Consider the following 15,886-nt stretch of genomic DNA (forward strand, 5'->3'; position numbering starts at 1 on the left):
ATCACATTAATTAAATATCTTTTGACGAAAATGTTCAGATTAACTTTTCTGTAATTTCTATAGTCTGAAACTGGCTCCATTTTTGTTGGATGTTAGTGAGCTATAAAAGAGAAAGAATCAGTCATAGTTTGATTGTGAAGCCTGGTCAATGATTATTGGGTGTCATGATACAGGCTTGTGCCCAGGTTTGTTATTGACAGAGTATAGAATGTTCTGTTAAACCTTGGAATGCAAGAATACAACAGAACTGACAAAGAGAGGAAAGCACAGTTATTCAGGTTTAGATCCAAGCCAATCAGCAAGAGAGAACCAAAATCACTTTCTTTTTCGGTAGTTTATTTGTGACGCAGTGTCACAGTTCCTTATACATCTCAGTCCTATCAGTTTCCCCTCTGCAAGGATCCAGTTAATCAATTAATCATTGACTTTTGACTTCCATTTTGACTTTGTTGGGAATTGTCAATGATGTGGTTGCAAAGTTGCCTGAAACTTTTAAGTTGATGTTGTTGTATCAAATCAGGTGGCTGCTGTCATGCAAGGACACAGGCAGTGACTAAAGATTAATATGTCCTCTTTGCAGTTTATACAGACTGTATGATATTGAACAGTTAAAAATAAGAAAGCAATCCATAGTTTGTTGAATGTATAATTACTGCTTATTTAAATCAACATTTGTGCAATTCGAGAGACAGCACTGTCGATGCAAGTCCTTTCCACAGTTTCTGCTTATGACTGGAGACTTTTGGAGGTGATGGATCTGGGCTCATGGCTGGAAAGCCCATCGGGAGCCCCTTGTTACCTCTTTCCAGGAAGGCCTTCCCCTATTAGGTGCCACTCCAGCATTTCATTGGCCGGAATCAAGGAGTTTGGGGTCAGAAGCCCCATCCGCTCAGCTGCTGGCCAATTAGGGGTCAGCAGCTGAATTGAATCAGCAGCGCCACTGGGAGACAGTGGCTTCTCCCAATATAACACCCACTTGAGGCCAAAGATCATTGCTGGATCTCAGGCCTCAGGAGGGCAATGGTGAGAGGTGAGTGTGTGAGCGATTGATAAAGGGACAAGGGAAAGGTTCTCAGAAGGCACTTTCCTTCTACTGCCAGGTCCCAGGGATCCAAATCCTCTCAGCCTCCTCTGTCCCTGAGCAAACCATAAGGCACTATGCACCAGTTTGTTTGGCATGTAGTGAGCCTTTCTCCCGCCCCTTGGTTAATAGGAACATTTAGTCTCCAGTGGCCTGCATGCCTTGGACTTAATTGAAGTGGAAGCCACTATCTATCCACATTGAGTACTACGACCCCACCCAAACAGGGGAAGGCACAAAATTCAGCCCCTTATTTCTAGGTGTATATACATATACTGAGGCTGGGATTGTTTCTAATTAATGAAACTGAATAATCTGGGTTACATAATGTTAGGACATTAAAGGTTATTGGTACCACAAATTCAACGCTATATATTATTCTTGACATTGAACTAGGACAAAAAACTCTTGTGTTATATTATTATCTAGATCAGCTTCATGACAGAGAGAGACAAAGAGAAACAGAGGACAGCCCATGTTGCCAAGGTATATTTAAATGATGCAATCGGGTTAATTCTGGAATCTAGAGCTAATTAAAGGATCACCGTTGAATGCCTTAATTAACTCAGTGTTCCAAAATTATAAATCCTGCCCGATATTCACTTTGTGCATCAGGAATATTCCTTAAAGAGGCTGAGCTTGGGCTGAAACACTTTTCTTCCTTCTGCTTTTTTGTGTTACCTCATTGGCTGCAAAGTGCTTTGGGGTGTCCCGAGACTGTGAAAGGCACATCAGTGCAAGTGTGTCCTTTCTCCAGGGATGGAAACTTTGAGATTGTTTTAAAGCCAGCACTTTGTTCTGCTTTTTTGCTCCTTTGCCTTTTCTTTTGTCAAATTTTCGCAAAGCAATTGCTTCTGATAAAAGGTGACTGCTGTTCCCCCATTGGGTGTTGCTCCACCATGTATTGACAGGATCAGGTATTCCAAGTTGTAACCCAGAGATATATTTAAACCGAGTAGACCCAGAATTCTGCAATCCATATCAGTCACGATCCAATCTAAATTGAATGGTGGTGGAGTAATGTCTAATTCATCCCAATGGAAGCAGACCTCACTTTTGCTGAGAGGATATGTTATCATTATAGAGTGGCTGCACTCTTGCTGAGCATTATGGGTAAGCTCTGCCTCCATTTGTACATGACTGTCTTCCTTTCTCCTGCTCCATCAGCGGTAAAGGGAGAAAGGCAGATCTATTGAGAAATAAGCGTTGAAGAAACACTGAAAGGGGAAGCAAGGAGAATACCTCACACGCTGGATGATGGCTCCCAGAACCCAGTGAAGCTGCCTTTACACCTCACTGAAACCATCATGATATGCTGCTTTTCAGTTCACCATTTGGCACCTGTATACTAAAGCAGCTGGAGTGAAATAGATTGTTTCTATTTTAAATATCTATCTAGTCATTCATCCTCTCTCTCTCTCATGTCTCTTCCCCACCCACCTTCTCTCTAGGGTACTGAAAAGTACAAACCCGATCAAAAGCGGCGCCCGTCCTCTCTGCAGGACACAGAAACTGACACCGAGATTTGCAAACTGCAGCAGAGACTGGTTAACACTGAGGAGGCCCTGCGGAGTGCACTGGAACAGAACCAACAAATGGAGAGACTGATGGAAGCCATGCAGGTAAAATCCTAGCCCCAGATTAACCCTCTCCACCCCTGTCTCCATCACTCCCCTTCGTTTCTTGAAAGCTTTCTGCTTGATTAAACACTTCTCTCACGGTAACACTGATTTGTGTGCCTAGATTCCTGATCACCTGTTGGTAGTTGCTGATGCTCTGTGTTGAAGTTGTAAAATGGCTCCAATGTAAAAGAGATTAGCTCGCACCTCCAGTCTCTGGGCATTTGGAAACCGAACAAGATCTGCATCGGGACTTCTCAGTCGTCCTGATGCAGGGACTCAGCAGGAGTTACCCTGGAAGTTTAAAGTGGAATTACTTAGCATCTGGGACCCTCTGCAAAGCATCCTGATCCTGATTTTGTGCTGGATACTTTAGGGCCTACTGATTTACTTTCCTCAACAAGAAATGTGAAATGATTAAGAAAACAGTTTGATCTCCCAGGCAACTTTTTGACTGACCCTTCACTCCCTCCCCAGCTATGACCTGAAGTACAACCTCTGTCCCCCAACTATCCCTCCACAGCTGTGACTCCCGACCCTCTGAATCACCTTGCCAAATCCCGACTATACCCTCTGAGCTCCAACCTCCAGCTCGACCCTTTGAATTCCCAATCGGATCATTTGATTACAGCATTCTAATTGGACACACCGCCCCACCATCCCACTATCCTACACCTACCTTCCTGCCCCTTCTGATCCCTCACCTACCCTCCTGTCCCATCACCCACCCTCCTCACCCACCCTCCTACTCCCTCACTACCTCATCCATATACGTCACAAACTTGACTTCCCTGGCTCGTTTCTCATGGATGCTTTGGGACATTAAAATGCAATAATTGGTGTAATCTCGGGGCAGCACAGTGGCGCAGTGCTTAGCACCGCTGCCTCACCGTGCCAGGGACCCAGGTTCAATTCCCACCTCGGGCAACTGACTGTGTGGAGTTTGCACATTCTCCCCATGTCTGCGTGGGTTTCCTCCGTGTGCTCCGGTTTCCTCCCACTGTCCAAAGATGTGCAGGTTAGGGTGAATTGGCCATGCTAAATTGCCCGTAGTGTTAGGTTCATTAATTAGGGGAATGGGTCTGGGTGGGTTACTCTTCGGAGGGTCGGTGTGGACTGGTTGGACCGAAGGACCTGTTTCCACACTGTAGGGAATCTAATCATATACAGCAGCGGGTGGCATTTGGAGAAGGGGGTGTGACTCTGACAGAGATTCCCTCTGCTGCTTCCTGAGTCCCAAGAAGAAGGATGGGCCTGAAAACAGTGAGTAACTCACTGTGGAACTTTGTTCGATCCAGATTGGAAGCTGGCATTCCGAGCTGGATCAGGAGATTTGAGCCCGTGAAAGCGGTTTTCCTTGATGTGTAGAAATATGAAGACACATATTTCTTCATATGTGTGGAACCTTATTTGCTGCCTGCCTGACCATCACAGTGATTATTGATCATTCTTTTAACCAGTGATACATCTAACTTTTTAATAAAACTGCTGGCTTTTGCAGTTTTTCTTTTAAATGACACTATGTTTGATGTTTGTTTTTTTTTGGTGTGGATTAGATGTTACTGATGGTAGTTTTCCCCTGCTGTTGTTCTCGGTTTAATAGACACTCGATAGCGCAGGCTCTGCCAATGGCGTCCATCAGCGAGGCCAGCACGAAGCAATGACCGACGGCAGATGCTTCAAGCAAGAGGTGAGCAACAAGCTCGGCATTTTAACGCGTTCAAACAAATATCTTCACAAGTTTACTTTTTTTTAAAAAGTGAACACATCAAATAAACAACCGTAAAGCATAGAACATGGGTCGATATGAAACCATTCTGGCTGGCAGGCCTACTCTGTGTACAGGCAAAGATACAGGTGCACCGAGATAAGCCCCAACGCCAAACTCCTGAAAGTTACTCACAATCAATGGGAGTGGGAATGGTGGATGGGGTCAGGGTTAATATAAGTTTCCCTTAAATCCCACCTGCTCTCCAGAAGCTGGGGTTTCTCTCAGTTGTTGGGTTACCTGAGAGACAAGTCTACTTTTCTGAATTTGCCTATTTGCCAAGGAGTGTGTTTATGGGATGTTGCTATATTAAAACAGTGACTTAGCAATATTTACTGTACCTATTATTCTGTTAAGTTCTGTTAACTTATTCTACACTTATTAGTGTATTTTAACTATAGTACTGAAATAAGTTGTACTTTGAGGGGGTCTGGACCATAACAATATGCAAACTGTTCCTGCTCATCAAAGGTTGGAGAATGTGATTGTCAAAAATAGTTTGTGATGCGAGAGAAAAACCACATAGTTAGGGTGTGGAGTGCACTGCCTGGAAATGTGGTGGCAGGTTCAATTGCGGCATTCAGGAGGGCACAGGATGATAATTTTAACTTGAAACAACGAGCAGGGTTTATGGGGAAAAGGCAGGAGAATAGCACTGCGTCCTGACGCTTTTCTTGAGAGCTGGTACAGAGTGAAAACTGAAAGGCCTCCTCCTGTGCTACTACACTTTGGTGATACTCTGCATGTGGTTTTCCACCAGATTACTGCCAAGATATCAGACATGATTCAGTGTCTGGTCAGACACCAGCTGGAGCTTAAAGGACGTGGCACCCCTTTCAGCTGCAGCATATGGCACAGTTGGCAAGCAGCATCCACACAGCGGGTATACAGTCATTGGCAGGCGACACAATGGGGAATGCTGCACTCCTAGTCAAGCAACATACTCAGTCTCTGGAAACAGAGAATGAAACGTAGTCATCTCTCAATTCATAAAAACTGTCAGTGACCTCCCCCACACACAGTGGATGGTGAACTCTGTAGTGGATAAAATAATGAGATGGGGTGGTCCCCAGACTGGAACCTACTTGCAATATGGTCCTCCCAGTCCTGCCTTGAGTTAGTGGCAAATTTCTGTGAGGACATCTTTTCATCTCTCACATTATTCCTCAGTCAGGCTCAGGGAAGTAGAATTGCTCCCTAAACAACCCTGAGTGGTTATGGCCTCCTCCTTTTGATGAAGGCCTGAAACGTCGATTCTCCTGCTGCTCGGAAGCTGCCTGACCTGCTGTGCTTTTCAAGCAGCTCCTCCTTTTGAGTTTGTTTCCCTGTTCTTTTCCTCCTCTTCCTCCTTCCAGTAGCTGGTCCTGTTCTGGGTGACCTCTGCTTATTCTGCAAAGGCATACTTTAATTCAAGGGGCAGTCCAATGGTGCACCCGTGACTGCAAACGACTGGGGTTTGATCAGAAGCCCTGAAGCCAGGACAATGTTTCACTGCCTGCCACATCCATCCTGACAGAGCTACACAATTCGAAACAGCTGGAGAAAACTCTAACCACGTGTAGAATTGTAGCAGTAAGCAGAAGGCAGAAGTTCCATGCTCTGATAAGGCAACATGTCTGGCAGCATCTGTGGAGAGAAATCAGAGTTAACGTTTCGGGTTCAGTGACCCTTCCTCAGAACTGATGGTAGCAAAGGATAAGTTGTTTTTTTAATGGAGAAGATAAGATGGGGGAGGGGCTAAAGAGTCAACAATAGGTGGAGTTAGAGCCAAAAGTTAAAGAAGAACAGTTGGACAGACAAAGGAGTGGATAATGATCAGCCTGGGAGGATGAATAGCTACAGTTGGGGACTGTTAGTGGCTAACAGTGTATAGACTGGGTGACCCCTACATTCTGCCCGCAAAAAAGATCCTGAGCTTCCAGTTGCCTGCCACTTGTTCCCTGTTCCCTGGTCAACATCTCTGTCTCAGACTTGTTGCAGTGTTCCAGCGGAGCTCAGTGCAAGCTGGAAGAATGTCACCTCATTTTCTGCTTGAGAAACCCTACAGCCTTCTGGACTTAATATTGAGTTCAACAGGTTTAGGGTTTGAGGCACCTTTTCCCGTGTCCTTACCTCAACTCCCACACACCGGGCCTATTTATCACGTGGTCTGCTATGACACACCACCCATTGTTAGCTACGAACAGTCACCAGTTGTAGCTATTCACTCTCCCAGGCTGATCACAATCCACTCCTTTGTCTGTCCAATTGTTCTCTCTGTTTGGGTCTATCTTCACCTATTGTTTACTCCTTACTCTCACCCTGCCATCCCCCCACCCCACCTTCTGCATAAAAAACATTTTCCCATCGACCATCAGTTCTGAGGAAGGGTTACTCGACCTGAAATATCAACTCTGATTTCTCTCCACAGATGCTGCCAGACCTGCTGAGCTTTTCCAGCAATTTCTGATTTTTATTTCTGACTTCCAGCAGCTGCAGTTCTTCCGGTTTGTGTTTTGAAGCAGGGACACGCTGCGTTCAGCACAATGGCTGGTGCTGTAAGTACAGCCTGCCAGCAGATGGCACTATTATAGGATTATCCATCTCTGCAAATTCAAAAGAACGTCTCATCATGATGAATAGACAGAAACAATCAACTCATGTAACATGTTTGTAGGATTTCCACTTCAGAAACTCGACTGAGATGGCAAAATCTATTTTGTATGGGACCTTTGATAGAAAGAGCATGTCTTTTATCTCATCAGTATAGGTTAGAGTTACTACCGTTACAGCAGCACTGTGTTTGAGACCAGAATGTAGGAATTTGATTCCTGACCACTGTGAATTAAGCAACATGAGAGAAACCTTAAGGACGTTTAAACAGTTTTTAAAAATTCCTCTTTTATTTTCCTTTGATTTAGTTCAATGGGATTAGAAGTTTACCTGAGTGGGTGATTGGAATATGGATGTTATGTGACATATCCTCCAGGATTAAATCTAATCCGAGTTGGTAACCTCAGTTAAAACCAGTTTGCACTGAGTCTGAAGATGAAAGTCTAGCGCCTAACCTACTGTCCAATTAATAAATAGTTTTTTAAAAAAATCGAAGTTTCTTGTGTCAATCTAGCCATGAACTAATGATAATCTAGGACAGAATATTTAAGGCCACATATTTTCGAGAGTATCAGAGATGATTCAAGACAACGGATTGCTCACAAACTTGTTTCTATCAGACTGTACATGGGGGTGAAATAGGAGAAGTGACTCTATCTCCCAATCTTCTGTGTCTTCACAGGATTTCTCGCGGTCTCGTTCTCCGCAGCGCCATTCTGACTCCAGTCGTGCGAAACAGTTATTGGTCACAGAAAACAGAAGAATCGAAAAGCTCTTCAAGGAAATGTGCGGGTCTCTCTGCATTCCATCTCTCGCCTGATAGCGGTGGTAGCAACACAGATACTGAGAAACTTGTTGAGCTACCAAAGGTTGCACTGTGATGTGTTTAGATGTCCCTTGTCATGCCCCTTCATGTCACTGAGTCCCAACCTGAGCCAGATTGTGTGCTCTGGGAAGGCAAAGTACATGGGTGGCATGGTGGCTCAGTGGTTAGCACTGCTGCCTCACAGCACCAGGGTCCCAGGTTCGATTCCAGTCTTGGGCGACTGTCTGTGTGCAGTTTGCACATTCTCCCCGTGTCTACGTGGACTTCCTCCGGGTGCTCTGGTTTCCTCCCACAGTCCAAAAATGTGCGGGTTAGGTGAATTGCCCACGTTAAATTGCCCGTAGTGTTAGGTGCATTAGTTAGAGGGAAATGAGTCTGGGTGGGTTACTCTGTGGTGTGGACTGGTTGGGCCAAAGGGCCTGTTTCCATACTGTAGGGAATCTAAAAAGGCTCAGGAAAAGGAGCACGTTCAGAGTCATGGTAACCCTAGTCTGTCCCGATGTGTGTCTAGTGGCCAGCACAGCAAGCTTGATAGAGCTTTGGGTTTGAGCTGCCCTGTGTCTCTTCACCTCGACCTGTAGTTGACACAACTTATTCCAATCTGTAAATTTTAAAAACATCTTCAAACTTTTAATTAATAATGAAAGAATAATACAAGAGGTCATGCCCATGCCCTTTGACTTTTATTGTAATGAAAGATGCAAAGCACCATTGACTAAACAAACCACCCTCCGTTCTGAAGAAAGCTCGCTGGACCTGAAACCTATCATTTACTCATGAACACCTTCCCCATCCTATCTTCTGCATGGAAACCAACATTTTTCTAGCTACCATTAGTTCTGAAGAAGGGTCACTGGACCTGAAATGTTAACTCTGCTTCTCTCTCCAGTGATGCAGCCAGACCTGCTGAGCTTTTCCAGTAATTTCTGTTTTTGTGTTCGATTTCCAGCATCTGCAGTTCTTTGGTGTTTTGACTATTGACTAAATATTTCATGGAGGCAACTTGTAGAGTTGTATAGCTCAGAAACAGTCCCTTCCATCTGAATCATCCATGCAGACCACATATCCTAAATTAATCTAGTCCCATTTGCCAGCATTTGGTCCATATCCCTCTAAACCCTTTCTATTTATATATCCATCCAGATGCCTTTTAACCAGCCTCCCATCACTTCATCTGGCAGCTCATTCCATCCACTCACCATCCTCTATGTGAAAAGGTTGCCCCTTATATCCCTTTTAAAACTTTCCCCTCTCACCTTAAACCTATGCCTTCTAGTTCTGGACTCCCCATCCTATTCATCCTATTCATCCTATCCATGCCCTTTCATGATTTTACAAACCTCATTCAGATCACCCCTCAGCCTCTGATGCTCCAGGGATGAAAATCCCATCCTATCCAGCCTTTCCTTATCATTCAAACCTTCCACTCTCAGGAACATCTTTATAAATTTTTTTGCACCCTTCCCAGTTTAAAAATACCCTTCCTACAGCAAGGTGACCACACTTTAAACCACAAAACGAAATATTCCCTATATTCTATTAGCACAACGGAAAAGACAGCACCTCACAGATATACTTTGCAGTGTTCTTTCAATAGATGTTCAATTCTCCCAGAAACCATTCAAGATGATTCTTAGCTACTGAGAATTTATTTCTGTTCTTGCTGTTTGTAAGTTTTGAGACTTATAATTTCAGATGTCTTTCACATGACTTCTTTCCCTGAAGATCGCCTCTCCAATTCAAGCTAGATAAACCTTCCAGCTTCATTCCAGAAGGGCTCATGCCCGAAACGTTAATTCTCTTGCTCCTTGGATGCTGCCTGACCTGCTGCTCTTTTCCAGCAACACATTTTCAGCTTTCAGCCTTCCCATTCTGCGATTGTGTTTACATTCACCTTCTTGCCTGATAAGCCACGGCGTATTATCACCTGCAACACTCTCACTCTCCCAGATCCTTACAGACTAACCACCTTTGAGTTTTCGAGGATATCTTAGACACTTGCCTGTCCAAAGTCCATTTCCATGGCAACATGAATCGTATGGGCTTTGGATCCAGGTAGAGATGCTGATTAGCTTTCTTTAAGACTCGAATTCCGTTTTATTGTGGAAGTAAACAAACATCATCAATATTTATCAGTGGTTTTGGAGATTTTCAGACGATCCTATTGTTAGCACATAGGCTGCTGCCATGGTCTCACTTCCTTATATAAAAAAAACGAATCCCCTTTTAATCTCTAACAGTCAAACTGTCAGGACCTTCTGTCAAGCAGACATAGAACAGGGTTTATGACTGTCTTAATTTTATCTTAAATTAAAGTCTCAGTCCCAAAATATAACAATTTCGTAAGTTGTAAGCAATTGGACTAAGACATCAGAGAGAGACAACTCTCCCTCAAAAATAATAATGCTAATTAATAAAAAAAAAAGGTGATGTTCTGTATGAATTACCTTCTTCCAGATCCTGTTTACTTGACCTATTTGTGGAATTTTGATTTGCAGTGGGACAGAACAGCTCCTACTTTTACCATGACCTCACTTCCTTAGATTCAATATTTCGGAATGTGTGTTTTGAGGTTCCATTCCACCAACATTGTCTGCTCCCATTTTTCTGGGGTAAGATATAGGTTTAAAATGTTCCCTCAGCCTTCTGTTATCAAAGCAATTGTAAGAGCTGATTGTTTTTTTTTTAACCCAGCCTATATGTTGAGGATTTCAAACGGGGATAACTTCTAACCAAAACAGATAACTTAAAAGTTAACTTCTGTCTCGCTTTACAGAGAAGAGATGAGTGTTTGTGCTTCTCCAGAGTCACTCCAGCTAAAAGGTTCAGGAGATGTGTCCAATAGACAGTCCACGTCAACAGATCGAGGCGAGTCGACAGAAAAGGTCAGTAACTCTCTTTGAAAACTCTTACAACATCAGGGCAGTCCTCCCGGGAATTGTCAGGTTTTGAAGAGAATCAGGAACCTGCTGGAAAAATGTTGGGGATATTGACAAGTAATGGTCGCAGGATATCAAGCTTCAGTGTTGGAAACTCTTTGTTGCTGGAGAAAGAGAAGATTGCTGGCAAGGGTGAAGAGTTCCACAGTTTGAGGTATTAGGAAAGAGAGAGTCCTGGTGGTAAACGCTGCAATGATGTGGCTGGAGTTAGAACAGATTTCAGATATCAGAAAGAAGGAGGCTTAACAAGTTGAGAAGCTCATCGATCATTGTGAGCATAAGGAAGATGGATAAGAAATGAATAGGATGGAGTGAGAGAGATAGAGACAGGATAAAGGACTGGGCTGAAAGGAGGTCAAAAGGTCAGCAAGCTCATCATCCAAATGTCGATGGAAAATGTTTTACTTCTGAGATTAGAATCAATTTTTTTTTGTTGGATTTCTCCCTCGGCTTATCTTTCATTCCTCTTTTGTTTTATGTTACAACTGCTAAAAGTTCTAAAACTGCTAAAGAATGACACACTGAGCCAGACAGTGAGCAGCACCCATATAGGTGGTGCATTCTTCCTAGTTCCTCGCCTTAGTCCAGTCTCTTCAATGCCAGGTCTCTTTGCCATCTTTGTGTTTCACTGACATTCTCAGAACAAAATTGTTGAGCTGCATTTCCTGGTGATTAGTGAGCGCTGGACGATTTAAAAAGATTAGGAGATAGTGAGGACTGCAGATGCTGGAGAGTCAGAATCGATTAAAGTGTGGCGCTAAGAAAGGTACAGCAAGTCAGGCAGTGTCTAAGAAGCAAGGGAGCCACAATTTATCGGTATAAAAAGATTAACACTGTCCTCTCCTCGGTCAGAATCTCAGCCTAATTTCAGGTTTAGATTTGGACAATTTAAAGAGCTCACAAATGGTACGAGAGGAAAATTGTGCATAAGGAAGGAATAGAGAAGAAGAAACGTGTACATCTCCAGACCTGATGCACCAAGCTCTGAAACCATGTACTCCTCATCTCTCCTATTCTCAACAAACCATGGCTATTCCCTGGACCGTATTGTGTTTTTGTGCAGTTCACTGTTATAGAGTCATACAGCATGGAAATAAACCCATCAGTCCATGTTGACCATGTTCCCAAACTAAGCTAGTCCCACCTGCCTGTGTTTGGCACATATCCATCCAAACCTTTCCTATTCATGTCCTTACCTAAATGTCTTTTAAATGTTGTACTGCACCTGCATCTGCCACATCCTCTGACAGTTCATTACCCACACAAACTACTCCCTGTGTAAAATAAATTGCCCTCAAGTCTTTTTTTTTAAAAACTTTCACCATTCACCTTAAAAATATGCCCCTTAGTTTTGAACTCCCCCACCCTAGGGAAGAGACCAGTCATTCACCCTGTCAATGCCCCTCATGATTTTAAAAGCCATAAGGTCACCCCACAGCCTCCTATGCTCCAGTGAAAAACGTTCCAGGCTATCCAACCTATTTTGACAACTCAAACCCTTCACTCCCAGTGGTAAATCCATTCTGAACCCTCTCCAATTTAACAATATCCTCCCTATAGCACGATGACCAGAACCCCACACAGTATTCTTGAAGAGGCTTCACCAACATTCTGTACAACCTCAACATGACGTCTCAATTCCTATACTCAACGCCTGAGTAATAAAGGCAAACGTGCTAAATGCCTTCTTAACCATCCTGTGTGTCACAAACTTCAAAGAATTGTATACCTGCACCCTAGGCCCTACCATGAATTGTATACCTGCACCCTAGGGCCCTACCATGAATTGTCCTGCCCTTGTTTGTTTTACCTCACACTTATCCAAATCAAACTCTATCTGCCATTCCTTACTGTCCCAACACAATATGGTTAATTAACATTATAAAGAGAAAATAAATGGTGATTGTTACAAGCCACTAGAAGCAAAAGGGAAAACAAAATGCCCAGTTTTGTTCATGTGCCTGTGTGTGTCTGAATCATTAATTCCCAGAGTGTTGGGAAACTTGCATTTGGACTTGTGCATATAGGAGTGGTTACAGGGAGCAGTATTCTCGGGTGGAGGAGATGGGAGAGAATTTAGACTGAATGAAGGTGAGGTAAATTTGTCTAGGGAGGGATGAACGCAGCAGCAGACCATATTCCAGAGAGCTGGAGTGTCTGGGAATGGGGATGAAGCTACCTCTGAGGGTAGGCCTGAAGAAGATTTGAAGTGGTAGCCAATCATTTTGAACAAGACCAGGACATTGCTCCACTGGTGCTGTCGGTAGCCAGAGAGGATGATACTGGATTTTGCTGGTCTTGCGCTCGTTTACAGCTTATTTGTTTACAGTAAGTTCACTCTGTGCACACTTTCACTTCAAATCCTTTATAATCTTTCTGCCCAAATCTAGTGGATCTGATGGACTCTAATCCCCACAACCCAGGATCGGTAAACAGAAACAGAAATGGCTGGAAAAGCTCAGCAGGCCCGGCAGTATCTGTGAAGAGAAATCAGAGTTAATGTTTCGGGTCCAGTGACCCTTCCTCGGATCTCCAGATCAAAGCTACGGTGACAGTGGGTGGTGTGCCTGTAGTACTGAGTCACTGACACTAGATGGCAGGAAGGGGCCCTGTGATAATACTTGACTGAACTGGAAAGAACATTAAAATTATTCCCAATTTCGTGGTTTGGATGTCAGGAGGGATGTTGGATCTGACACTGGATTGTGTGGGATGAAGGAAACTTGAAAATCAATAATAATTTTGACAGCTACCAGCTCCTGTGGCTTATTAAGAATAATGTGCTGTGAGAAGAAAGTTATCATTAGTTTTCCCCACTCACGACAGCCAGTAGCTGCCACACCCCAAAGATCCTGTAAAAAGTAAACTGGGACATCGCTGTGTTTGCACCAACAATGACAAGCCTCACGTAGGCAGAGAGTTTCCCTAAACCTGTCCAGAGTAAGCCCTTCTTCATAGTAGGAACATCCTTGTCAGGGCATACCTTCCACACCTCCATGGGGGCATTGATTCCATCAGTCCATCCATCAATTCATCCGTCAACAAATAACACATGCCCCTCCCCACCACCTGTCCACCCCTCAGTGTTTTCCTGTCTTCCATCCCCACATCTCTCTCTCTCTCCCCTTCTCCTTTCCCTTCCCTTACCCATCCTCCTGCTCCTTTCTCCTCCCTGCCCTCCCTTTTCTTCCCTTTCTTCCCCCTTCCCTTCCCTCTCCTCCCCACCATCCAATCCTCAAACAGGGTAACACCCCCCCGCCCCTTTCCACAGAGAAATATCTATATTATCTGACACACAGGGACTTAGGATCTAGCATTGTGACTGGTTTTTAACTCAGATTGAGCAGGAAGGGACAGATTCTCCATTGATCATTGGTGAAATGAAGTGAACTTTCCCCTGAGGTTGCAAATCCAGAGATGATGCATTCCTTTCCCTGTGTATTTTTTTCTCTTCACTTCTGTCTCTTTCTCTCTCCCTCTCTCCCCCGCCATCCCTAGGCCCAGCACTGATGCCAGAGGTGTTTGTGAATAGGACAAGTCCATCGTTTACTAGTTACCCTCTTGTGCACTTGAAAACGGCTGGCCCTGCTTGAAGACTTGTGTTGTTTTGACTGCATTCTGTCATTGATGGAGCTTGGAGTCCTAAAACCCTGGTGTCATCCCTGCACCCATGTAAGGAGAACGATGCATCAGGACTCGGCCACTTTGGCCAATTTATCTACTTGACTGCAAGGCAGATGCATGAAAGAGTGAACATCACCCAAAACGTGGGATAATATTTTCCTGGTGACCGACCACTTGTTTTTCTTGCAACCAGAACAGGAGATGTCACTGGGTTTTAAGAAGAACTGCTTTGATTCAATGGGTTTGCAAAAGTGGTATTTAATATCCAGGAACAAAACTGCATAATATCCGTATTCATTCAGGTTGGACGTCTGTTTTTGATCACAACCCATCAGTCTGTGTGCCCAAGTGTTGAAATATCAGAGGGACAATCACAAAGTTGAGGTTGAGACACACTGTTCAGAACAGTGGGAGAGACATAACCTTACTGAAACATTGATGAGATCCAAAACTGGTCGATATTTTCCTGCCTCCTGTTTCAGATTGCAAACATTAAAGCTGTTTGGCTGTCTGCGTAAACTGCAAATAAAATCCCTTCTTAGTTTAGGAGCATGGATTTGCGACATTTTGTTGGGTTACAGCAGCCCCTTAAGCCTACTCCTCCATTCAGTAAGAGCACTGCTGATCTAATAACTCCACCTTCCCATCCGACTGATAACCTTTCACCCCTTTGCTGGTCAAGAGTATTCCTGTGTCAACATTAAAAGTATTTGAGTACACTTTCTTTTCTACCATTTTTTGGAGAACAGAGTTCTAAGAAATCTTGCCCTCTGTGAGAAAAAGAATTCTCTTCATCTCTGTTTTAGCTAATGCCCAGTGTTCAGGGTCTGATTGTGGGGAGAGCTCACAATCTATCCTGATAAAAAAACTTGGTTGTTTAAAGCAGAACATAGACTTTCCCTTCACGTTCAGACTTGACATGTGACAGCGAGAAAGTGGTAAACTCTTAACTTCTAAAGAATGTGATGTAGTCGTAAATAGGAGGAAAAGACTTACTTTATTTATTTCTTATTTGAAATCCTGTTTGATACTTAAAACACTGTGTGCTACCTACCGCCGTTCTCCCACACGAAGGATTAAGCTCAGAACCTTTACCAGGCATCAAAATAATGAATCACTGTGGGTCAAACCACGATCCTGGGAAATGTATGCTTCCCTAAACCAGTGGCATATTTTTAAAAAAATATTTTCAAGTATTTTCACTCCATGTAGCATTGAGACAAACTCCCCTGTCTCAGATGCCCAGGGGTGAAGGATCACATTAATATTAAAATTAGACACTAAACAAAATTACCCAACAATGCAAAGTTGCTTAAATGTTTCAGCTTAGCTTCAGTCAAAGTTCAAATACGATCCTTTCCTCAAACTGTTGCCAAAATTGCAGGAACATGGATTCAGCTAATTCACCACACTACAGAGTTATTTAATATTAATTAA

The 15,886-nt window shown here is 43.6% G+C and overlaps 1 protein-coding gene across 1 annotated transcript in view; it reads left to right on the top strand.

Annotated features, from left to right (window-relative positions):
• Positions 1–15,173, top strand: part of clip2 (CAP-GLY domain containing linker protein 2) — a 137,834-nt gene extending 122,661 nt beyond the window's left edge. Inside the window, exons 16-20 of the mRNA XM_060848083.1 lie at positions 2,533–2,703; positions 4,304–4,390; positions 7,743–7,846; positions 10,663–10,771; positions 14,324–15,173. Coding sequence (XP_060704066.1) covers positions 2,533–2,703; positions 4,304–4,390; positions 7,743–7,846; positions 10,663–10,771; positions 14,324–14,335 — 483 coding nt within the window. The 3' untranslated portion in view covers positions 14,336–15,173. The remainder of the gene's footprint in view (positions 1–2,532; positions 2,704–4,303; positions 4,391–7,742; positions 7,847–10,662; positions 10,772–14,323) is intronic.
• Positions 15,174–15,886: the final 713 nt, after the last annotated feature.

This window comes from Hemiscyllium ocellatum, chromosome 31 (genome assembly GCF_020745735.1).
Source record: "Hemiscyllium ocellatum isolate sHemOce1 chromosome 31, sHemOce1.pat.X.cur, whole genome shotgun sequence".
In the NCBI taxonomy this organism is placed as follows: Eukaryota; Metazoa; Chordata; class Chondrichthyes; order Orectolobiformes; family Hemiscylliidae; genus Hemiscyllium; species Hemiscyllium ocellatum.